At 47.2% G+C, this 24710-nt stretch overlaps 1 protein-coding gene across 2 annotated transcripts in view; it reads left to right on the forward strand.

Moving 5' to 3' along the window:
• NAV2 (neuron navigator 2) overlaps positions 1 to 24710 on the forward strand; it is a 420664-nt gene that overhangs the window by 161451 nt on the left and 234503 nt on the right. For both annotated transcript variants that reach the window (XM_055581343.1, XM_055581341.1), the window contains exons 4-5: positions 8603 to 8675; positions 20468 to 20738. In XM_055581343.1, the coding sequence (XP_055437318.1) occupies positions 8603 to 8675; positions 20468 to 20738 (344 nt within the window). The remainder of the gene's footprint in view (positions 1 to 8602; positions 8676 to 20467; positions 20739 to 24710) is intronic.

The following is a 24710-nucleotide window of genomic DNA, read 5'->3' on the forward strand; positions in this document are numbered from 1 at the left end:
GAGGTGGTTTATCAGCATCTTTGTTAAGAGACAGTTACACGTCAGGTGATAGACAGGAAATCCCAGGAGGAGGAATAGAAGGCAGACCAGATAAGCTTGTCTAATTCTCTCTGTTTTGCCAGAGGCCAACTCCAGACACGGCACTGGGCATGTATGGCCTGAGCACTATTGCCAAGGGACAGTCATATCAGAAGTGACAACACGCTAACAGAAACTGCCAGTTATTGGGCACCTACTGAGTACCACGTACACGTATCCTCTCATATAATCACCACCACCACCCTGTGTGATCCGTGTAACACCCATTTTACAGATCAGGTCATTGAGGTTAAATTGCTGATGATCGTAATTCAATAAATGGCAGAATCAGGATTTGAACCCAGATTTGTCTGACCCCAAAGCTTGTGGTACCACTCTAATGGCAGAAAGGGAAGAAGAATTAAAGAGCCTCTTGATGAAGGTGAAAGAGGGGAGTGAAAAAGCTGGCTCAAAACTCAACATGCAATAAGCTAAGATCATGGCATCCAGTCCCATCTCTTCATGGCAAATAGATGGGGAAAAGTGTAAGCAGTGGCATATTTAATTTTCTTGGGCTCCAAAATCGCTGCAGATGGTGACTGGAGCCATGTAATTAAAAGATGCTTGCTCCTTGGAAGAAAAGCTTATGACAAACCTAGATAACATATTAAAAAGCAGAGACATCACTTTGCTGACAAGCTCCCTATTGTCAAAGCTATGGTTTTTCCACTGATCATGCATGGATATAAGAGTTGGTCCATAAAGAAGGCTGAGCACTGAAGAATTGATGCTTTTGAATTGTGGAGCTGGAGAAGACTCTTGAGAGTCCATTGGACAGCACGGAGATCAAACCAGTCAATCCTAAAGGAAATTAACCCTGAATATTCGTTGGAAGGACTGATGCTAAAGCTGAAGCTCCAATACTTTGGCCACCTAATGTGAAGAGCTGACTCATTGGGAAAAACCCTGATGCTGGGAAAGACTGAGGGCAGGAGGAGAAGGGGACAACAGGGTGAGATGGTTGGATGGCATCACTGACTCAAAGGACATGAGTTTGAGCTAACTCCAGGAGTTGGTGATGGACAGGGAGGCCTGGTGTGCTGCTGTCCATGGGGTTGCAGAGTCGGATGTGACTTGGCAACTGAACAACAACAACAAAGCCTGTGTTCTATCCTGTAAATATCACCCCTTAAGCCCTCATCACTCTCCTTTTAGCATCTGTGTCAGCTCTTGACGGAGACCTCCACCTGGACTAATCCCTTTTGGGAGTGCTGGGAAGTTAGGGATCGTTACTCTGGCATTGTAGCAGAAGAAATGACGTGCAGAGTGCTTTCCTGAAGGAACACACACAGAGGCATCCTCTGGGCCTCTCCCATGATACTAACCCCGCAGGGCGCTTTTGCCCTCAGGAGGACTGCTAAGTCTGGAAGCAGACACAGTGCGGAGCTCAACTCTAAGCCTCTGATCTGGGGCCTCCAGAACGAGGGCTGACTTGGAGAACTTAGCCATGGCTCCCCTTCCAGGTCTCTCTCTTTGTTTCAAGGGGAAAATCGAGAAGTCAGAAAATAATCGGGCAATGAAACCATCCTACGCAGTTGGAAGCAAAGTGGAAAAAGATAGCTGCTGGAGGAATTCAAGATTCTTGTTTTCAATTTTCTTCTCTAGAGAGAGTTTTTTTCCGTATCCATATGGACTTACCCGTTTGCTGTAATAGCAGAGAGGCTCCTATAAAATCTTGTTAAAAAGGAATTCTTGACAACATCTTAGAAAGCCCAAGTTATAAATATCTTAAAAGATAAGGAGGATACCATTGCCAAATTAAAGGAAGCAACTGGGCAAGGCATTAAAGCTGCAGAGAAACAGTCTGACAGAAACACTCAAGCCCTATCCAGCCCCTGAGTCCCTCATTCTGAAGCTTTCTCTTTCAAAGCCACCAAGAGAGCTAGAGATGAATTTCTGAAAGCTTTGAAGCTTGAATGGCCAGAGCTGGGACAGCAGGTATGGAGCGCTGTGGCCAAAGATGGCCTTATGTGTCTGCCTAGCATGTAGCGGCATGTGGGGCTTACAAGGGAGATACTCCTGAATGTTTCCCCACCTGGGAGAATTGGAAGCACGGGCTACCTCCCTTCTTTCTGGGGCTCCCTTCTAAAATTAGAACTGCTTTGTCTGGGCTCTGCTGCTGTGTCCTGCGGTGGTGTGCACCCCCAGGACCACGCTGTGGCCCGTGACCATGTGACCATTTGAGGTGGTCGAACACTGACATAGGTAGAGAAAAATGTGAAACTGGGCAATCACGCATCAGGTCGTGGTCCCCAGGAATGCAGAGCAAAAAGACAACACTGGTGAGACAGGCATTCAGGAGGGCAGTTCCCCAGAGTACTTTTGGGTCTGGTTTCATGGTTGGATTTCTTTTATTTTTTTCCTTCTATTTTTGTTTTTGGAAACTGGCAAGGGGAAGGAGTGTCAGGAGAGCAGGGAGGCCTGGTAGATAGGAAACAGACCTTCCCAGTAAACGTGACCACAGGCGCAGCCCTGCCCTTCCCACCCCTCCCCATCTCAGTGCCCAGTCCGGATGTCACTGAAGCCCCACCTTGAAGGCACTGCTTGATCCATCCCTGACATAGCATAGCTCATCCATCCTGAAGCTTTCAGACCAGCCTGGAAGGGCTTGACCTGGCTGCTGTTGCCATGGTAACGGAGTGCCAAGGCTTCCCTAAGAACAAGAAGGACCCTTGCCTTCTCTCCATTTTCGCTTCCATTCCTGAATGTGGCCCAATGCTCTGCTTTTGCTCTGGGTCCTCGCTCTCTGCTCTTCTCCATTGCTCCCTGGCCTCTAGCCATTTTGACTCTCTTTTGGTTCCCAGAATGTGCAAGGCCGCATCCTGCATGAAACCTGTGATAGGGGTGTTCTTCTCTTCCCTGCTTGCAGTCCTTGGCTCACTCTTACGTCTCAGCTCAAATTTCCCTTCAACAAACATATCTTGAGTATGTACAATGCACCCTATGCTCTTCTGGGGGCTTGGGGTTACATCAGTGAAGAGAACAGACAAAGGCCTTATTTCTGTGGAACAACTTTCTACCTCTTCCTTGAATTCTCACCTGACCCCCCATCCTTCCAGGCTTGATCAAGTCCTTTAGTACATGACAGATGCTATCAGTGTTCTGTTTATTTAATGCCAGTTCCCCTACATTAGACTGTAGACTCTACAAGGTCAGGAATTATGTCTCTTTAATTCACCACTGTATACCCAGTACCAACACACTGCCTAACACCCTGAAGGTGCTCAGTAGATATGGGCGAAGAAATGGGTAAATAGATGGATGAGTGATAATTGTTTTTGTTGACAAGTAGCAGTATCAGGTGTGAGGATCATATATACTCCTGGAAGGAAGTTGTTTGTGCTAAGAGGCTCAAGAAGAAGCCATACAGTGCTTTTCAAGTCCTTAGAACTTCCAGGTTCTTGCTCAGCCTTGTCTGAGGTCCAGGTGTCCCACTCCCTAAGCTCTTGGGATTTCATGTTTGTTTGTTTTTTTTAATGACTATGACCAAGCCTGACCCGAAAGCAGCATCTGTTTGCCTCCCTCGTCAATTTCATCTTCTCAAGATGGAGACCTCCAAGGGGCTTGGTGAGAAACTAAACTTATCAAAACTAGCACCCCCTTTACTCGGTCTGCCTGGAACCCTACCTTCCCCTGGGCTGCGGTAGAGATGGTCTTCATCTGGATTAATCAGTTTCATGCACTTTACAGTCAGCTATGCTGGTATTCAGAGTGAAATGCTACCATGACAACTGCCACAACAGATGGTATTTGATCAGTCTCTAAGCTACAGAGGAGATATACAGCAGTGCTTCTGAGGTTTGCATATTTTACGTTATCATGAGACCCAGTCCGGCCTGAACCATGACTGAAATGTAAAGTTTTCCATTTGCCTGCCAGCCCCCTCCCTTCTCTTTCCAGTTGTTTGCCATTTGTTTTGATTTTCCTTGCTCTCTGCCTGGCCTGGATGTAGATGTATTTCTGGATGTGGGAGAGCTAGGCTACAACATACTTGGTCCATGGAAGTTGCCCTGCAGGTCTAATGTTTAGAGACTGTTGAGAAGCTATTCAACTATGGGATGGAGATCCTGGCTGAGAGTGAGGGGAAAGGCTTAAAATTGCCAGCCTTTCTCTCTTGGATGTTCATGGACCACACAGGGTGGAGGCCACGTATGGCCCCAAAGCAAGGGAAACCCTGGGAGTGCATCTTGGTCTCAGTTTGTCCCCTTACTCTGCCCTCTCTTTCATCCAGCTCCTTTCTCCTCCCAGGGTCTCTGGTGTAGTGGGCCCATTTCTCAGCTTCCCGTCTCCACCCCAGCTAGCATTACAAACTCCAGGAGCTTGATCCCAGAGCTCTTGGACCCATTTCTATGGCAACAGCTACAGCAGCCTTTTCACCCACTGCCCCTCCCCACCCCCTCCACAACACTGGAATGTCAGACTTTGCACAGATTTTTTTTTCAGCTAATTTTGGAAAGCAGTTTATATTGGCCGCTACGTGTTAATGAACAACTTCGGTTCTATTTACATACTTTGCTGGTGAAGAGTCTTTTCCCTCGCTCTGCCTCTCAGCTTTAACAGGATCCGCATCCTGCATTAGAAGTCTGGATCCCATATGAACCACGAGCCTCTTTAAAGATGGGCACCTCATTGTGCTCGATGGGAACCCCAGGGACTGCCACTGGCCAGTCCCCTCCAGGGATGATGTGGTGGGAGTGTGCAGTCTCAGTCGTACAGGAGGCTGGATTGTATACCTGAACAGTGTTTATAAGAAAACCTTAAGGTGATTTTGAATCACAAGAGAGCCTGGATCAAAGAAACAGTCTCCCCTTCTGATCTCATTCCAAGTGAAGCGGGAGGTTGGAATCCACATCTGACCTTGCTCCCCAGCCCCGTGCCCTTCCTGGGGTACAGATGAAAAGAGCGTGGGTCTCTGCCGCCTTGTCAGGCATGAGTTTTAACCTTAATGGAACATTATTAAAGAATGGATTTGAAACTTGAGGAATGTGTTTTGAACTCCTCCTGTGAGCAGAGAATTCATGGTAGAGGGGGAGAAAAAATTCAGGGCGTTTGATGGGCTTATGAATCGTCTTTTAAATGATGAACCAAGTTCTTATTTTTAGGTTTTATGTTTTCTGGGAGTGCAGCTCAGCCATCTGGATAGTGTTCCCGTTTCATCTCCTCTTTAGGAGAAAGCATTCCTGGTGCCTTGGGGCCTTCTCCCTTCACCTAATGGAGGGAGATCCTAATGTTTCCCTTGTTTATTAGATGCTCTGATTCTCCTGGAAACGGAGGGGAGTCAGGGAGTGTGTGGACCCTAAAGAGGAGGATTGTATAAATGTGGACTCCTGGACTGGGAGGAGAGCTCTGCACCAACACCAGGAAAAGAATGGAGCATAGTACCTGGCACAAAGCAGACATCGCATAATTACCTTGATTGAATGAGTGATTAAAAGAATCATCTCAGATTTCTCACTCTTGGGACTGCTGACATATGGGGTTAGATAATTCTTTATTGGGAGGGATCTGTGTTAGTAGCATCCGTACCCTCTGAACACTAGATATCAGTTCCCTTCAGGGTTATGACAACCCCGAATGTGACCAGATGTGGCCAGATGCCCCCTGGGCGGGGAGGGTTGCACAAAATCCTCCTTTCCTAGTCTCCTTTACTCAGCGAAAAACTACTGATCTAAATTATGAAATTCGTTGACAGAGTGATAGGACTGTAAAAAAAAAAATGAGAGATGAAGTGTTCTAGGTAACCCATGTATTCCTCCCCTTAACAGAATTTAACATTTAAAAAGAAAACCCGTGGATCAATTGAAATGTACCAAGGCTAGCCTTGCAAGAAGAAATTACCATGGACTTTAAATGATGACCCATGCATCGAATGCTCCATAAATGTGCTCCTTGAAAGGGAAGTTTTGTAGAATTGCCATGTTGTAGTAGAGCAGACAGAGAAAGCTATGGCACCCCACTCCAGTACTCTTGCCTGGAAAATCCATGGACAAAGGAGACTGGTAGGCTGCAGTCCATAGGGTCGCTAAGAGTCGGGAACGACTGGGTGACTTCACTTTCACTTTTCACTTGCATGCATTGGAGAAGGAAATGGCAACCCACTCGAGTGTTCTTGCCTGGAGAACCCCAGGGATGGGGAAGCCTGGTGGGCTGCCATCTCTGGGGTTGCACAGAGTCAGACACGACTGAAGCGACTTAGCAGCAGCAGCAGCAGCAGCAGCAGCAGCAGTAGAGCAGAGCTTTCCCTGACTATCTTGGTAGGTGTCCTTTTTGTGTGTTCAGTATCACACTGCCACAGTATTGGTGAAAAAAACTTAAACCTACCATCTCAGTCCACCCACGTGACACTTCCCAGGATAAATAACAAATACACTATTTTAAATTTTGCATTATTAAGTTCAGGGGCAGTCAGCCTTTTCTGCTTCTCATTTTCCATGGGGACATGATTGCCAAAGCCTCCTTTCTGAGCTGTGCACCACAAAATATTAAAAGAGGTAGGTCTGGGTCCTGTGTAGCACAGGGAACTGTATTCAGTGTTCCTGTGATAAACTATAAGGAAAAGAATATGGAAAAGAACGTATATATAACTAAATCATTTTGCCATACAGATTAATACAACTTTGTAAATCGACTATACCTCAATAAAATTAATTTAAAATTAAAAAATAAACATACACACACCCCCCAAAAAAGTGGATAGGATTATAGGAAGAGACAAGTGGTAGCAGGAGAATTTCATCATTTTACCATGATTTCAATATTAGTGCCTTTGTATGAAGGCAAAAATCCTTTTGACTGGTTTTGGCCCATTACCACTGTGTACAATAGTATGAATTCTCAACAGCAGGGTTTCATAATAGAGTGCAGTCACACGTAGAGAGAGGATTTTTATTGCACTTCTACACGGAAGCTGGCTGCTCTAAAACACCTTTGCACAGGATCCTCCCAGCCATTCTCTTCCTTCTTCGACCACCCACTTCCCCCCCACTTCCCTCCAAGATGGTAGCACCTGAATTGTCACTGTCGGTCACCCTGCTCTGGAAAGAAGAAAGGAGCTCTTAAAGCCATCTCATTTTTCCTCCTGCTTTGTAAGATACGACTTTCTGCCGTGGTGGCAGGCAAAACCCATAGCATCAGCATTTATTTTATCTGTGGGAAATTGCATTCTACCCCTTTTCCTAGAGATGAAAGAATGCCTCCCAGATGAAGACCCTGGAAGCTGGGAAAGAGATGGAAACCTGAGCTTTAAAAAAAAAAAAAATGCGAGGTTGGAGCAGATTCTTTTTCAGTGGATGCGGTTTTATTCAGGTGTCCCCAAGCTTAACATGTTTAGGAGCTGCGAAGACTGAGAGCAGAGAATGCCAGACATCAGGGGAGGGTGGACATGAACTTTAAGAAGGCTGCCTTGGAGCCAGACTGTACTCAAATGAGAGCTCGTAAAATGGAGACACTTTACTCTGTGGCTACGAAGGAGCCATCAGGATGTTGCTCGGGGGAGGAGAGGAGAATGGTCACAGGCACACTGGATAGACAGTCATTTATGGGTTCAGAACAAACCCCTTGGGTCAAATACTGGTTTGAGCTAGTAAGCATGTGGCTGGAGCCTGGGAAGTCGGGCAGGGGCTGGGGGGTTGTAGAGGTAAGGAAGACGTGAAATGCAAACTCTGTGAAATCCAAAGTTCCCTCTGTCAAGTCCAAAGCAATTTCTTTTATTTATGGTTACCACTGACATGAATCAAGCCTGAACATTTTCCTGTAGACCTAAAAGTAATTAACCCTGACAACTGAAGTCAAATTAGACCTTTGGGAATGACCTAATTGCTCTTTCCTGTGGTGGGGGGGGCCAGGGGGGATGTGAGCTTGCCCTTGGCCATAGCATCCACCCTGGAAAGCCTGGAAGGCCTCCCAGACTCTGGTGGGGCCAGGTCCCTTCTTGCCACAGAAGATACAAAGGACAGAGAGGTTGGGTGAGCTGGCAGCTCTCCTCGGTCCTCTGCGATGCCTGCCATCCTGAGAATTTTGTGAGTCAACACTACCCGGATTCCTGCTGAAATTCCCATTCACTCTTTTTATATTTGACGGCTCGCCTCCTCGGGGGCTGGAAACCTCTCCCAGCTGCTGGTGGGGGGGTGGGTCTCCTAACCTCATCCCCACCTCCATGTTTCTGGCAGCTGCTCAAGCGTTCAGGACAGCGCTGTGACAGTGATGCACGCGAGAGCTCCGATTTCACCCCGGTTATTTTTGGCAGCCATGAGCAATCCAAGGCCTCGACTCTTGGCACTGTGTGTGGTTAGGATATTAGGTAACCTTTTCCTGTGCAAGTACAGACAAAGGAGAGTCCTGACCCGCATCCATCCATCCATCTGTCCATTCGGCATTTTCATGTCATTTTTTTCCTCTTCGAGAAACTTAGCAAATGCACAATAAACCCTCTCTCTGACATAGCCTCTTGTTCCTAATAAGCGATGGCTCTGGAGAAGGCTAAACATTTATTGAGTGTATACTGTTGGTTTTTTTTTCCTCCTAGATTGAAAACATAGATGCCTGCTTGAATTTCCTGGCAGCTAAAGGAATCAACATCCAGGGACTCTCTGCGGAAGGTGAGTGAGCCCTTGTCATGAAGGTACCCTTTCACTGTTCGAAATGCCCAGCTGTTACTTATTGATGACGTTTATAGAGTTCAGCCAGTGGGTCCTGGTAGGCTTTTCCAGTCCTGTTTCTTTCTGGTTGTGAGATTGCTCAATGCTTGTCTACACTTGAGGATGCTAGTTTTTTGGACAACTCTGAGAGGGCCGGTCCAACCGTGCCAGCCTTGTCCACCTGGCCCAGAGGGAGCAGTCAAGACGGAGCTGGTTCTCTCTGAGAAGGGTTTCATCACACAATGCCGATTTGATTCACATGACTGGAGAGTCAGTTAATTATCAAGCCAGGCCTTATCTGTGGGAGAGAGAACACTTAACCACAGAACATATTTAAATCGTACAGGTTCCCAGGGAAAAATGCCTAATCCTTATCTCTTATTTTATTAGAAGAAGCAGCACTTTTCCTAGCTCCAAAAAAAAAACCACGTGATTTATTAATGAGATGCTCCATTCTGACATCCTGATTAGTTTTTAATTAACTCCAATTTGGTGGCTAATTAACACATCAGTGTTTGCTGATGGTTTGCTGTTCAATTAAGTGTTGGTCTGGAGATGGCTGGTCTGAATTCTTAACCTCCTCAGGCAACGTCTCGCTGTGGAAACTCGCTGTCTCTCTCTCTCTCTCTCTCTCTGTCTCCTGTTTGTAAATACAAGCAGCTGCCAGCTCCAAGGCTGCCACAGGCCCCGGCATCCTCCCAAACTCATTAGGCTGCACCTGCCTCCAGTTTTCCCAGAACAGGTAGAGCCGTGTGGGCTTCAAATGACACCACCCTAGCATGCTTGTGTTTCGCAAAGTTGCCTGTTAGCGTCAACTCGGGTGGTTAGGGTGGGGAGGCGGGGAGCGCTGAGCAAAGACGCAGCCCCGTGGAGCAGGTAAGTTTGCAAACATGAACTTTTGGGCCCTGTTCCTTACTTTGCCCTGCTGCGTGGTGAAATCTTGGTTGTCCTGGCTGGGTTTTTGGACTGTAGTCTCTCTCGGTTTTGGAGGTGGGCGGCCACTATTGGTATCTTATGTCTCTGATCGCAATTCCCCAAGTGGGACCTCTAATAGGCTGGGGCTGTCCCGGGTCAGACACGATCACACTGCTGCTTCCAGAAGTCTCTGAGTGAGCTCTTGGTGATCAGCCTTCATCTCAGCTCGGAAAGAAGGGTCCACGGAGGATTGCTTGGTCTGGGCTGTGGGCCCTCCTCCACCGGGGATGAGACCTGGGCTGAATGGCATGTGGCATGCACCTTGCTGGGGCGTGGGCGGTTGTTGGTGGTATTTCCATGGAGAGGTATGAGGATGCAAATTTCTGTTCCAAGGAGCACATGACTTCTTCCTGGAAGAGAGTGCTGGGGCTGGTGTAGGTGGCGGGCACACATTCCTTCTAGTTCCTGGGCGTGATTAGATCCCAGGAGTGTGCCCTCACAGCAGAGCATCAGCAGGGGCTTCTACAGGTTATGCGTAGCAGAAGGAGCTCCAGGGGATGTAGACTGTAGGCCAGCTTCATCTCATGTGGTCTGAAGGTCACCCTAGCCACCCTGCCATCCATCTACCCATTGTCCTGCCTTCTGCCTGCCCTGGTTCTCCCCCGCCCCCACCCACCCCATTTTCTCTATACCGTAAGGCATAGAGAGTCTACTCAACAAATGTTTGTTGAATGAATAAGTACCAACTGCGCCCAGGTGGCTTAGTGAAAAGAATCCACCTGCCAATGCAGGAGACGAAAGAGACCTGGGTCTGATCCCTGGGTCAGGAACATCCCCTGGAGGAGGAAATGGTAATCCACTCCAGTATCCTTGCTTGGAAAATTCCACGGACAGAGGAGCCTGGTGAGCTACAGTCCGTGGAATCGCAAGAGTCAGATACGACTGAGTGCACACGCACGTGCTTTGAAGGCTTTTATCTGCATCAGCTCCAGCTCTCACAACAGGTGATGGAATTTACAGTAGACCGAGTTACAGATGAGGAAATTTTGCCTTAATGAAATTGTGAAGCCTATAGTGAGTGAGTGGCAGGGCAAGGTGTTGAACCCAGGTGATTTCAGACCTCATGTTCATGGTGTCTTTGGGGACAGCAGCTTGGTGAAATCCAAGCATGCCATGTACAGGTGAAAGAAATCAAAACAGATGTAGAACCTTTGTTCTAGCAGACACTGTCTCAGAAGATGCTGGGCAGCTCCCAAAGGCACATCCTGCAGAGGGACCAGCCCTGGCCCCTGGTCAGTGGTGGGATGTGGCCCCTATGAGTCTCTGAGCAGAGAAGAACAGACTGGAACCAGTGGGTTGAGAATCAGTCACTGGGCTGTAACCATGAAGTGAGTTTTTCAGAAACTGCCCCCACCTGTGCTATGCTAACCCCCATCTTTCCTGCTGGGTTGAGGCTCATTTAGAATCTGGGCCAGAACCTATTTCTCTTTAGTCTTGCACAGTTATTAGGAGATGCAAGAGACATAGGTTCCATCCTGGGTCGGGAAGATCCCCTAGAGGAGGAAATGGCAACCCCTTCCATTATTCCTGCGTGGAAAACTCTATGGACAGAGGAGCCTGTTGAGCCTCAGTCCATGGAGTTGCGAAAGATTCAGATGCATGCACGTGCTTTTAAGGCTTTATGTCATAAATTTAAGAATAGATTTATGTCAATATTTAAGACTCAGTCTTGTTCATTTTTAAACTTCAATCTCAAACTCAAAGCCTTTTCCTGGTGTCCCCCCAGAGCAGGTGGCTTTGGAGGACTGAAGGGGGGTGGGGCATGATGCCTTCCCTTCCCTTCCCTCGTCCCTGCGCCTGAGCAGCCAGGATCGGGGTCAGAGCAGAGAAACAGAGTTCTGCCAGTGATGAAGTTGCTGTCATTCTCTTGGGTGACTATCATTGCCACTGTCCCAGGTAGGGGTGTCTGTGGGCCCAGCCGACCGGGCACTCAATCCCACACTGCTTCCAGGGTCTGGTGGTCTTGGTGGTCTGGTGGGAGATTTGACCAGCTTTTCCAGCTCACCCCCAGCTGGCAGCATTCACCTCCCATCCCCCTGATTAGGAATCTCTCTGTCCCTACACTGAGGTGGTCCCAGTAAGGCCGTAGACCTCAGCCTCGTGGTCCCTGCGTTACCCACCATAGAGCGGCAGGAATGTGTGGGCTCTGTCCTCCGCCTGTAGCGATGGAACAGACCTCCCAGCACCTGGATGTCCCCACCTTATGGTCTCTCTCCAGCTGTTTCCAGCTTAGAAGGCCCGCATGCAGCTCTGCCAAGTCTCTTCTAAGCAGGTGTCCCCACGGGGCCCTGGGGTGCCAGCCCCGCCACTTGGAGTACATTTTCTTGGGGCCTCCACTCCTTTGACTTGAAGAAGTGCACGGACCCCACCTTCTTGCTCCTTGGGTGACAGGAGGGGATACCCTGTCTCTCAGATCATCGGTCACGACCACCCTTGCTCACCCACAGTGCCACTCTCTCATCTGGATCTTCTCCTGATTGGGGGTTGGGTGGGGCGAAGTGGGTGATACTGGTCTTTGATGGTAAGACTGATTCTGGACTAGCACAGTCTTGTGGGGGTGGGAGAGCGGGTGACTGGCCCCAAGTTTTGTCAGTTCCTTGAACTTACAAATCAAGAGTACTGAGAGCGTTTTATCCTCAAGTGAGTCTTAGTCACAATTTCAGGGGTTATAGGAAATACCTCCATTTGACATACTGTTCAGTTATAGGAAAGAAAATCATATACTGAGAACCCACCATGTGCCATCACTGGGCTGAGAGCCGTACATGATTTTTACCTGATTTAATCCCCCAGCAACCTTCTGAGGTCAGTATTATATTACCCCATCTTACAGATGAGGAAACTGAGGCCCAAAGAGAATGTTACATGTAGCAAAAGGGAGGCCCACAGGTAAGCATTGATCAAGCTACTCACAGCTGTTGATTTAAAGCCTGGTGTTGTCTACTGCTCACCACTACCCACACTTCCAACCACCTGCATTACTACTAGAAAATCATTATAGTGTTTAAAGAATAATGTCATATTAATGCTTTGTGTTTTGCTTTTGAAGATGATTGAGCACCCCAAGGTTCCTCCTCTGATTGAAAATAAAAGAAAAAATCAGTGGTAGGAAAGCCCCACGGGCACATCGCCACCCTTTCCCAGTGACTTAAGCAGGTTTGGAAGCCGGGAGGGTGTATGAACCTGTCCATGAAGCGTTTTGGCAGCTCGGGGCCCTGCCCTGACCTGCCTGTGAGAGAGCCATGGGGAACCTTCGTTCTAGGGCAAGACAGCCAAAGCCTGTGAGCCACGGCTGCAGGCCAAGGTGAGCCCTGCGGAGATGCCGCTAGTTGGCAGCTTCTCGCACCTCCTCGGTGTTTCCAGAGGTCGGACCCATCCACTTGCTCCTGGAGACTGGCCAGAGCCCTGGAACTTGGGCCTCACCCTGCCTTGGTGATTGTCTAGATCCCTTCAGCCCCTTTCCTACCACACTTCTGCCACCACCATCTGTAAACCTGTCCCTGGGAGGAAGGCCTGTATCCCTGGGAGTGTTGGGTTTTTTTTCCTTTTGCAATGAGAACTCTTTGGATTTATTCTCTTAACAACTTTTATAGATAACATGCAGCAGTGTTAATTATCTTATGTTGTACGTTACATGCCTAGTTCTTATTTATCTTAAAACTGGAAGTTGGTACATTATTGAGTGCCTTCATCCAGTTCCCCCACCCCCACCCTTGGTAACCACAAATCTAATCTTTTTTTTTTTAATAAAAACAATTGTACACTGATTAGAGACAAAGTTTATCTTCAGAGTTCATAAAGAGATCCTAAAAACTCAATAGAAAAGGAGTTATATCAGTACAACAAGTTATTCTCTGAAGAGGAAATGCATATGGCCATTAAACATAGGAAGAAGTGCTTCACCTAACATTCTGGAAACTACTAAGTAACCTGATACACCTACTTTTCATGCATCAGATGATTAAAAATTGAAAGATCTGATAATATCAAGTGATTGAGAGGTAGGTGCTCTTATCAACTTTCCTTGTAGGAATACAATTTAGACTATTCATCTGGCTGATCAGATTCCATTAAAATCTGAACTATTTGTTACTCATGTATTCCACTTTTCTATGTCTCTCTTTGAGATTATACCTGGGAGTTTTGAGAACACTTGGAATCTGCGCTGCCTGGCCCTAAGCCCATTCTCCCGGGATGGGGAAGCAGAGGTTGCGAGGGGAAGGCTTTTCTTATCCAGCGCACATTTGCCAGGCACATCCTGTATACCAGGGGCAGTGCTAGGCACCAGGGTACACGGAGAGTCGTGTCAGTCATACAAAACCAGCTTCCATTCCAATTAATAAGAGAGTTGTGCCAGTGGGATGTACAGGATCCAGTCAGTGGTACCCAAAGAAAGGTAACAGTCAGCTCTACCTGGTGCCGTCAGGGGGCGTCACAGAGACAGTGATGCTTCCCTTGGGTTTTACAAGATGAGTAGGCTTTCACCAATCGGAAAGGGACGGTGAAGGGGAATTTAGATAGATGTTAGAGCATAGTAATGTGATGGGCACAGAGGACTTGCTTTTTATCAGTCTTGCAGGTTGCAGGCAGGATGATGCTTCCAGGTGCCTCTGACAAAGAGTATAGGTGTTTGGAGTGAAATTAATCCCTGGGTCAAGAAGATCCCCTGAAGGGAAGGGAAGATCCCCCCTGAAAGGAATCTTCTCTAAGCAGCGCAAATCCCAGGTTGCTGACTTGATTAGTTCAAACCTGGGTTTGTGGCCCTGATAGCCAGAGACCTGATGCCGAGCTCTCCTCTCGTTTGGAGCCAGGAAACAGGACCCTTCTGGACCGTTAGGGTAAAAGCAGCAGGCGGATTGTCTCCATTCTCCTTGGGCGTCTCCGGAGTTTTGCAGTGAGTGGGTCCGTTTCTGTCCCTTGCCAGCAGGGGGCGCTGTGGGCTCTACTCCCACCGCCTCATCCGCTTCCCTTGTGGGCACTGAAGAGCTGCCGCAGTGGGGTTACATAGCCGTCCTAGCCCCAAATCAACTGGGTGACCTTACACCATGGCCTAAGGGGATTGAATAGGAATCCTCAATCTATAGTCTAGGCAGCCTTCCCTCTGGCTCCCAATCCCTTCCCTACAAAGCAGCTTTCTTTGTATTAGATTATTCCAATGCTTGTGCCTTAGTAAATCAGATTTGAGGTTTCTTTTAAATAGTGTTGAAAGAAAATAACTCTATTATTCTCCCATCTTGCGCAACATGCCCTACAGCATATGCAGATTAGGGGCAGTGAGTGGGAGTAGAGATCAGTCAGAACCCAAGGCTATTGAGTCAAGGCAATACTGAATTTTAGTGGGAATTGGCCTATGGTCTATGTAGTTTATTCTTCAGTTTGTGTACGGGTGGCCATAGGAGAGAAACCAGAGCAGGGCTTTCGTCCTGGTTTCGATGCCCCGCTAGCTCATGTCTCCTTAGACAAGCCATCTCTCTCTCTCTCTCTCTCTAGGCAAGAATACTGGAGTGGGTTGCCTTTCCTTTCTCCAGCGGATCGTCTTGACCCAGGATTCGAACCCAGGTCTCCCGCGTTGCAGGCAGATTCTTTACCATCTAAGCCACCAGGGAAGCCCATCTCTCTCTAGGTCTACTTTTTTTTTCTTTCTTTCTAAAGATTAAGAGTGTGAGGATAGTTGATCAGAAATAAAACGATGCTGTTTTTCCAAGGCCTTAGGGAGTGTCTCGGAGAAGGCAATGGCACCCCACTCCAGTACTCTTGCCTGGAAAATCCCATGGACGGAGGAGCCTGGTAAGCTGCAGTCTATGGGGTCGTGAAGAGTCCGACACGACTGAGCGACCTCACTTTCACTTTTCACTTTCATGCATTGGAGAAGGAAATGGCAACCCACTCTAGTGTTCTTGTCTGGAGAATCCCAGGGACGAGGGAGCCTGGTGGGCTGCCGTCTGTGGGGTCGTACAGAGTCGGACACGACTGAAGTGACTTAGCAGTAGGAGTAGGGAGTGTCACAGGGGGAACATTTTTGTGGGCTGGTGGATTTTGTTTTTAGAGAGCCTGTGTAGCTAGCTTACCAGGCCTTGTGGCACACAGACACATGCCATTTGGAAATAAGAAAAGAACACAATTCTAACTATTTTGGATACTGTCTGTTAAAGACCACCCATGGCGTGAACTGTGTGTCTCTTAACTCCAAACAGCATTCACTCTGCTTGAGTCCTGTGTTCTGAAATGGATAACATGTGGTCTATCCATATAACAGGACAATGCCTAGCAATATAAAGAAATGAAGTAATGATAATGTTCTTACGCAGGTGAACCTTAAAAACATGCTCCATGGAAGAACGAAAGTGTAGTTGCTTAGTCATGTCCAACTCTTTTTGACCCTATGGACTGTAGCCCACCAGGCTCCTCTGTCCATGGAATTCTCCAGGCAAGAGTACTGGAGTGGGTTGCCATTCCCTTCTCAGGGGATCTTCCTGACCCAGGGATTGAACCCAGCTCTCCTGAATTCTTCCATGGAAGAAGCCAGATGCAAAAGACTACAGGTCACATGATTCCACTTACAGGAAATTGGCCCAGAATAGGCCAATCAATGAAAACAAGATTAGAATTTGCCTGAGGGGATGGGTTTGGGACTTGATTACAGATGAGCACTTTTCAGGGTGATGGAGAGTCTAAAACTAGAATTTACTAAATTTACTAAAGATCATTATACACTTGATTTTGTGGTTGTAAATTATACCTCAATAGAGCTGATTTCTTTTTTAAAAAGAGATGCTTACTGAGTTTTCTCTAAAATGAGATGATCATGGTTGGCTTTCTTCTTGAGGACTGTGACTGTCTTGAGGGGATGTGCAGGAAGGAGGGAGAGCTCCTTAGGCTTCTTGTAGGTGAAGAGCCCTGTACTCTACAAAGGCGGCAGGTACAACAACCTTCTTTTCTGAACCAAACGAGGAAGTACAGAGACAGGCTTTTATTTTCTCATTTAATCCTGTTAATCTCCATAGCATCCCTATGGGGAAGGTGTGGCACACATTTAAAGAAGAAAATGAGGCTCAGAGAAGTTAACTCTTGGAAAAACTTTGAAGTCTTCAAATGATGGACTTGAGAAATGCAAACCCCGGTCTTCGTGGCTCTAACAATCAGTGATCCATATAGTAAAACCGCTTCCTCCTAAGAAACAGTGTATTCATGAGAGCACTGGGCCCTTTCACAAATAAAAAGAGGTTTTCGGGAAGAGTAGAACAGTTCTGAGCAATAAATGACTGAACGTCACAGGGAGAGGCTATGACAAAGCCGGCTCCATTCACCTGCCCTGGGCTGGGCAGGTAGATGGTGAGGGAGCCGGCGTGGACACACCTACTTTTTGCAGGAGCAACCCCTGATCCTCTGGCTTTGCTGTGGAATTGTTAGTTCCTCCTGTCTTTGTTTTTCTTGCGTGGTTTTTTAAAAAATGTATTATGGAATGTTTGACACATTCCATAGTAAAAGAATACTTCTATTATAGAAGGAGAATAAAGAATATTTCTGGGCCCGTGAGCTAACTTAATAAGTAAAACACTATCCACTATCTGGCGTGCTTTTAAAGTCATGACTTGGGATGAGGATGTAAGCAAGCCAAGTTATACCATGTTGGGCAACGGAGTGAGATCATGTATGTGAAAAGCTTCATTGGTATATGCTAATTAGTAATAGCTCTATAAAAGACACTGAACTCTTACATAGATTTCATCAGGCATGATTATAGCTCTATTTTCATCATCCATGGAATTCTATTTTTAGAGGAAATTGTTTTCCTGAGTTCCTTAACAGGTCCTGCCCTGCCTGCCAGCCCTTGATTCTGGCCCTGCCCCCTGTCATTGTCCATCTGAGTTAACCAGGGGGACGTCACCTTACCCTCCACCTTCCCACGAGGAAAATGCCCATTTTCAAGAAGAACATGGAGACTCAGAGGTTGCATCTTGCAAAACCTCAGTCTATAGGCTGAATCGTCCCATCCAGACCTCACGTCCTGTGACATTGGTGTCCTTGTCAAAACATTTAGAAGCAGCAGCAGAGCAGGCCGTGGATGTGTTCTGCTTTGGTTTCCTTAGGATGGAGAAGGAAGCAGGGTGAAGGGTTAAAGCTGAGCTTACCCAAAGAAACGGGAGAGGGGGGGGATTTTCCCACAGTTTGGGAACTTTCTGTGCTCCCTGCATCGCACACAGTGGTTTATAAGCATCTTGACTTGTCCAGGTGAGCCCTGGCTTATACCTGTTGTCCTAATGTAATTAAGAGTGTCTCCCTCTCACTCTCAAAAATGCCATAAGATGTCACATAGTAAAAAAAAAAAACCCATAATTTTTTTAAAAACAAAAGGGACGTGTTATATTGTTATATGCTGATTATAAGTCAGCCTTTTATTATTTTTTAAGTTTTTAATTGGAGGATAATTGCTTTGCAATGCTGTGTTAGTTTCTGGTGTACAACAACATGTATTGGCTAAAAGTATACATATATCCCCTCCCTCTTGAGCCTCCGTCCCACCCCAGCCCTTGTCCCACCTGTCTAGGTCATCACAGAGCTCGGAGCTGAGCTCCTGTGTTATGCAGCAGCCTCCCACTAGCTGTTAACACACGGTAGTGTATATAAGTCAATGCCGCTTTCTCAGTTCATCCCACCTGCTCCTTCTCCCACTGTGTCCACAAGTCCGTTCTCTGCAAAAAACTGTTATTTTTAAGGCACGTGGCTGGAGCTCTACGGGAAGCTCCCACAGGATTCTGGAGCTGTGGTTGTCATACAGGAAGCAGGACCGGTGAAAGACGTTTACCGGTGTGCCTTCCCCTCTCTGCTCAGATTTGATCTGCAAAAGCACCTGGGCAGCAGGGCAAGCTGTGAGTGTTGTCAGGTGAGGCCCAGAGAGATTCAGTGACTTGCTCAAGCTAGTACATGGTAGAAGCAGACTGAAATTCAAGCCTTGCTTTTCCAAAAGCTGGGCTCCTGATGGTTTTCTCCCACAGTCAGCACAAGCTAGCTCCCAAAGAGTGAAAGCTGGATTCTAGTAGGCTGTATTGTCACTTTCTTCAAGAGCCTGGAAAGAGGAGCTCTCCAACAGGAGGTAATTCAGCCTGACCTAGTCAGCAAATCACACCCCAGGGCACTGGCAGGCTAACAGGGGATAAGGCTTGCTTCTCAAAGAACCCCATTCATGCCTTCTGCCCTTCAGCTGGTCATTGGAGGAAACTCTGGTTCCTTTATCAGCATCCTCTTGCCAAGCCTGGGGTAACCTGAAGATGTGTGTTACCCACACCGGGGGTGGGGGCTTCCCTTCCTCCAACCCCATTCCCTTTAATTCCCTTCCCAATTCAGAAACATTCAGCCTAAGGGTGGAAGTAGAGAAAAGCAGACACATTACTTGGCTGACAAAGGTCCGTATGGTTTTTCCAGTGGTCATGTATGGATGTGAGAGTTGGACCATAAAGAAAGCTGAATGCTCCAGAATTGATGCTTTTGAACTGTGGTGTTGTTGGAAAAGACTCTTGAGAGTCCCTTGGACTGCAAGGAGATCAAACCAGTCAATCCTAAAGGAAATCAGTCCTGAATATTCACTGGAAGGATTGATGCTGGAGCTGAAACTCCAATACTTTGGCCACCTGATAAAAGAACTGATTCATTGGAAAATACCCTGATGCTAGGAAAGATTGAAGGCAGGAAGAGAAGGGAACAACAGGACGAGATGGTTGGATGGCATCACTGACTTGATGGACATGAGCAAGCTCTGGGAGTTGGTGATGGACAGGGAAGCCTGGAGTGCTGCAGTCCATGGGGTTGCAAAAAGTCGGACATAACTGAGTGACTGAACTGAACTGAAGGGTGGAAATGAAGCAGAGGGAGCCCCCAGGTTCCCCCTTCTCTGTCCCACATGCTGGGTGGCCATATTGTTTTACCCTCAGGGTCACTTTAGACCCTGGCCATCAGCATCTGGTGTTAAAAGAACTGTAGAAAAGGAGGGATTGCCCAAGGAGATATACCATTACATCCATAGCTCCTGCCTGGAAATAAATATTTCATTCCTTCTATGAAGCTCTTTATGCATGCCTTGAGGCAAATACATTTTAAAATCTGAAAAATTCCATCTGGAATGAAAAATTTTCTTAGCCCCACTCTGCACACACATTTTTTTTTTTTTTAACGTAAGGGAAAAAATGTTTTTAATGTGAGTTCTTTGCGGAAGCAAGCCCTATGGCTTAGCCCCATATCCACCCCAAACTCAAGTTGTTTATTTGATGGACAGGAGACAGCCATGTATCTGAGGGCAGGATGACTGGGCAAGGTTAGGTGAGGATTTTAAAGTGGGCTGGCAGCTACTTGGCATGCTCCAGGTGGCTTGAAGCATGGAACCGGGATTTGGGGATGCTGTGTAGACACCAGTGAGTTTCCCCCAGTGCCTCCATCCCTCGAGCCCTTCCTCTGTGTTCTGGACAAGCACAGTCTTGCTCGGGACTCTGTCTTTTTCGGTTGTGTCCTTACTGAGAACTTGCTCCTCGCGCTCGCCAGACATCCCAGTTGCAACTTGCCTCAGGTACCCACTCTAATCCCAGTGGGGAGAAATCAGCTAATTTCTCTGTGGTTTAGGCCAGATTTTAATTGACTGTGATACCAATTAAATGTTCAGGAAATCTGTCCTATCCTAGAGGAATTAAAACTCATGCGGGGGCTGATACTGCCTCCTAAAAGGGTGTGAGACAGGGCTCCCCAGAAGGGCTTCCTCCTCTAACCAGAATCTCCCCATTGTCTTGCAGAGATCAGGAATGGAAATCTCAAGGCCATCCTAGGCCTCTTCTTCAGCCTCTCCCGGTACAAGCAGCAGCAGCAGCAGCAGCCGCTGCCGCCCCAGAAGCCACACCTTCCCTCGCCACTGCCACCCGCCGGGTCCCAGGCGGCAGGGGCCCCCTCCCAGTGCCAGGCTGGCCCTCCTCAGCAGCAGGTGCCAGCCACCCCCCAAGCCCTGTGCCAGCCTCACCAACCAGCGCCGCATCAGCCGTCAAAAGCACAAGCCGAGATGCAGTCCAGGTGGGTGCTCCTCGTCAACTGATAATTCGGCTTTTCTCAGGGTCTTCTTCACACTGACCCCCTTCTAGCCTGCGCCCCACGTGGTTCGCATTTGCGCTTCTGCAGGTCTGAGAACTACCAGTAGTTTGTGGGGAATCAGCATGACCTTGAAATGGATGTGCCTGGTGGAGATGGGGGCTATTAGAGATCAGAGTCGCCAGGCGCTCCCGCCTTAAACTCTAGCCTGTTAACACACACATGCTCATAGGCAATAAACAGCCCCTAAAATAGACTTCAAACTTCTGCGTGTCAGCCTACAGGCTGGGTGTTCAGTGTTATACGTACATAGCAGTTTCGCTTAGTGGAGGCAGACGTTCTCCAGCAGACACCCCTGCTTTGCCAGAAGAGAAATCCCGAGAAACCCAAAAGAAAGATAGCAAGTGGTTTTTAGCAGGACGAGAGGCTGCCCACTTCTCTGAGTGGGCCAGTATCTCCTGATGGGGAGCCGTTCCCAGTCGGTGTGCCTGGGTTTTGTTGACCTTGGAGACGGACGAGCAGTGTCTGCTATGGCCCTCTGCTGTTTGGATCAGGACCGAGTTTTTGTTGGTGTTTCCAGAGCATCTTGCAACAATGGTATACCAGCAGAACAACAGAACATTTACCATCTACAGTGTTCACATGCTAATAGCTGCATTCCTAAACAACACTGCAAAAAATCACTTCATAAAACATTTAATGAGGGGGAAAATATAGAGGAGGGGATTAGGAACTAGAAAGTTTTTGACTCATAGCAAAGTTTTGGAGAAAACTTTTTTTTTTAAGCCATAAAACTTTAGCTATCAAAGCTAAATGCCACCACTCAAATTGATTGCTTGATTTCATTGACTATGTGCTACAGAGTGATGGCTTTTTCTTTCCAGTCCCAGCACTAATAATCATAGGTTTTCTCACACACGTCATACCCTTGGTAGCCATTTGTAGTTGGGCGAAGCACAAAGTGGTTGAAACAAAGCAGCTGCCCTCGAGATGGTTAATGGTCACAGCTGTTTTTCCCTGGGAGAAGTGCTGCTTCCCAATTGTGATTGTGTTAAAACCAGCAGTGACAGATGTGATGTAAATCAGAACCCCTAATTAATTATCTAATTATATCCAATTCTCATTGTGAAAATTTGTGGGCCAGTAGGGATGCCTGGACTAGCAATGAGCCCTGGACAGCCAGGCAGCCAGCCTCCATACCTCTGCCCTGAAGGGCCCCCTGGATGAAGCCATTCTCTGATCCCTAGTGGGGTCAGGATGATCACATAATCTGGGCATCATTTCCCACACTGCATGCTGCAAAGTGCATATTCCCTGGATAGCATCTTGCAGGGGAAGGGTTCTATGGAGGGAAAATTGGTGCCTGCTCCCTACATCCTACTGGAGGAGGCAGGCAAAAGTGGGAAGAGAAATATCAGAAGTGGTAGTACAATAAGATAATGGGATTCAGAGGGATTGGGTTCATAATTTAAGTTGGGTTGATAGGTTTCTCTGAGGAGCTGACACCAAAGTAGAAATAGGAGTGACGGGGGCTAGCCATGCAGGTGTGGCACAGATCAGGGAGAGGGGAGCAGCTGGTGCAAAGGCCCTGTGGTAGGAGTAAGCTGGGCAGGTTGGAGGAGCCGAGAGAAGGCTAGTGTGGCTGGAGCTCCATAGGCGAAGTGGAGTGTGAAGTGAAAGGCAGCCTTATAAGCAAAGAGAGCTGCCACCATTGACATGAAAGACAGTGTGACCGGTCACCCCTGGAGCTGTGTAGTCCCATGGCCCTGAAGCAAGGTCACAGTGACAGCTATAGAGGCTGAAGAGCTGGTATTTCATTCTAAAGGTAACTAAGCCATGGGACAGTCTTGACCAGGAAGGAGACTTACTTTACAGGTTGTTTTTTTTTTAAATCACTTTTGTTTCTCTCTAGAGAATAAGACTGTGGAAGGGTCAAGAATAGAAGGAATGACCCCAGCTTAAGAGGCTTTGTGGTCTTCTAGGTCAGCGGTCTCCAACCTTCTTGGCACCAGGGACCAGTTTCGTGGACGACAGTTTTTCCGTGGACCAGGGCAGGGTGGTGGTGGTTTCAGGATGATTCAAGCACACTACGTTTGTCATGCACTTTATCTCTATTACTGTTACCTCAGCTCCACCTCGGATCATCAGGCATTAGCTCTCAGAGGCAGGGGAATCCCTGCTGCAGGTGACAGCGGCTTAGATCAAGGTGGTAGAGCAAGTATGGAGATGGACCAGTTCAGGGTATTTTAGAGGATGAGCCAACAGGACTACAGGTAGATTGACTGTCTGGAGTGAGGGAGGGAGGAATCACAGATAAGTCTTTGATTTCCGGCTTGAGTGGTTAGGCGAATGGTGGCATTTACTGAGATAAGGAACCTGGGGGGAGTAGAGGGAAGGACATGTGTACCCTGGGAATCTTCAGAAGAAGATGTAGAAAGCATTCTCAAACTGAGCCACAGAACTCTTCTTATAAGAGGGTCTCATTGCATATGGTTCCAAGGAACACATGTTGAAAAACACTGGGCTTGTGTCATTGAGCTTTGATAGCCCGAGGCATCCTTCGCCACAGTAAGCTTTTGTCCTCTCAAAAGAACCAGATGTCCCAGTCAGGATACCCATCTCCCAGTAAGAAAAAGCATCCTCTTGTTAATAAATGCTTTACCTAGGGGGACTTCCACTCCCACTGCAGGGCGCGCGGGTTCCATCCCTAGCCAGGGAAAAAGGATCACGCATGCCGTGTGGTGTGGTCAAAAAACTGCAAGAGCGAAAAATAGATGCTTTGCCTAAAGAGCAGCCACACTCACTTAAGCCAGGTTTTAATGTCCATTTTTTTCAGAGTGGTTCCTGCCATCGTTCCCCCCGACCCTGCAATGTGGTGATGAGACAAGTCGGGCTCTGGAATCGTTCTGTGTCCTCCTGCACCCTTTACTTGGCCCCCTTCACCCTTTATTTGGCCCGTATTGGGTTACCTTAGCAGATGACTGGTTTTGTCCATGACATACTGATGCTTTCTAGTTTTCCTTCCGGAGGATAATCTTGTTCTCAAAGTCTAGAGACATGATACTCCATACTCATGCACTGGCTGTGAATTTAAAAACAATAAAGTCACTTCTCTGGCTTAGTTCCATTGTATTTCTATCCCCGAATTCTGATAGCCCAGATCCCAAGGGTAATGGTTCAGACCCTTGATCATTAACGTCAAATGTTGATACAACCCCCAAATACCAGGTTTGTGTTGATCCTTCCTCAGAGCTCCACTAGGCACAAACATGCCTAAACATCAGCCCTCTCAAGAGAGCAAATACTAAAACTTGACAACTTTTCCATAATGTTTGTTAATTAAAAAAAAAAAAAAAAAAGAGTTGTGGAAGCTGAGCAAGGAAAATTGAGGTACTGGCATGAAGGAGAAAGCAGTTCCTCCATGGTGACTAAATGAAGACTCATTTTCTTCTCATCAGCTTTTCTCATTAATTTACATGATGGCTGAGAAGTCAATCCACCTTTTACCTCGTGAAGTTCCTCTCTATCTGTGTCTCCTTTACATCGTATCAATATTTAGCTTTTTAGAAAAAAAATACAAAAAGAGTTGCTTTTTAAAAAATTCATTCTCTTCTGTCTTCCTTCACATCCTAGGTTTTGTGACACCAACATTGTCTTTCTCACCTCAGATCCTTTTATGAACATGTTCTCTCTTTCATAAGGCAGTAAATACGTTGAACCATTTATTAAGTCCATCCATGATTCTTTATATTCATAAGTTTATGGTTCAAAGCCCAGAACATAGCAAGTTCAGAAGATTTGAAATGGTCATTGCTGATACCATGGAGAGCAAACATTCCCAAGACCAGCAAAACTTGAAAACAACTCCACTCTTATTTGGGCTTCGCGGGTGGCTCAGCTGGTAAAGAATCTGCCTGCCAATGCAGAGACACAAGAGATGTGGGTTTGATCCCTGGG

Source organism: Bubalus kerabau, chromosome 5, assembly GCF_029407905.1.
Source record: "Bubalus kerabau isolate K-KA32 ecotype Philippines breed swamp buffalo chromosome 5, PCC_UOA_SB_1v2, whole genome shotgun sequence".
NCBI classification, from domain to species: Eukaryota; Metazoa; Chordata; class Mammalia; order Artiodactyla; family Bovidae; genus Bubalus; species Bubalus kerabau.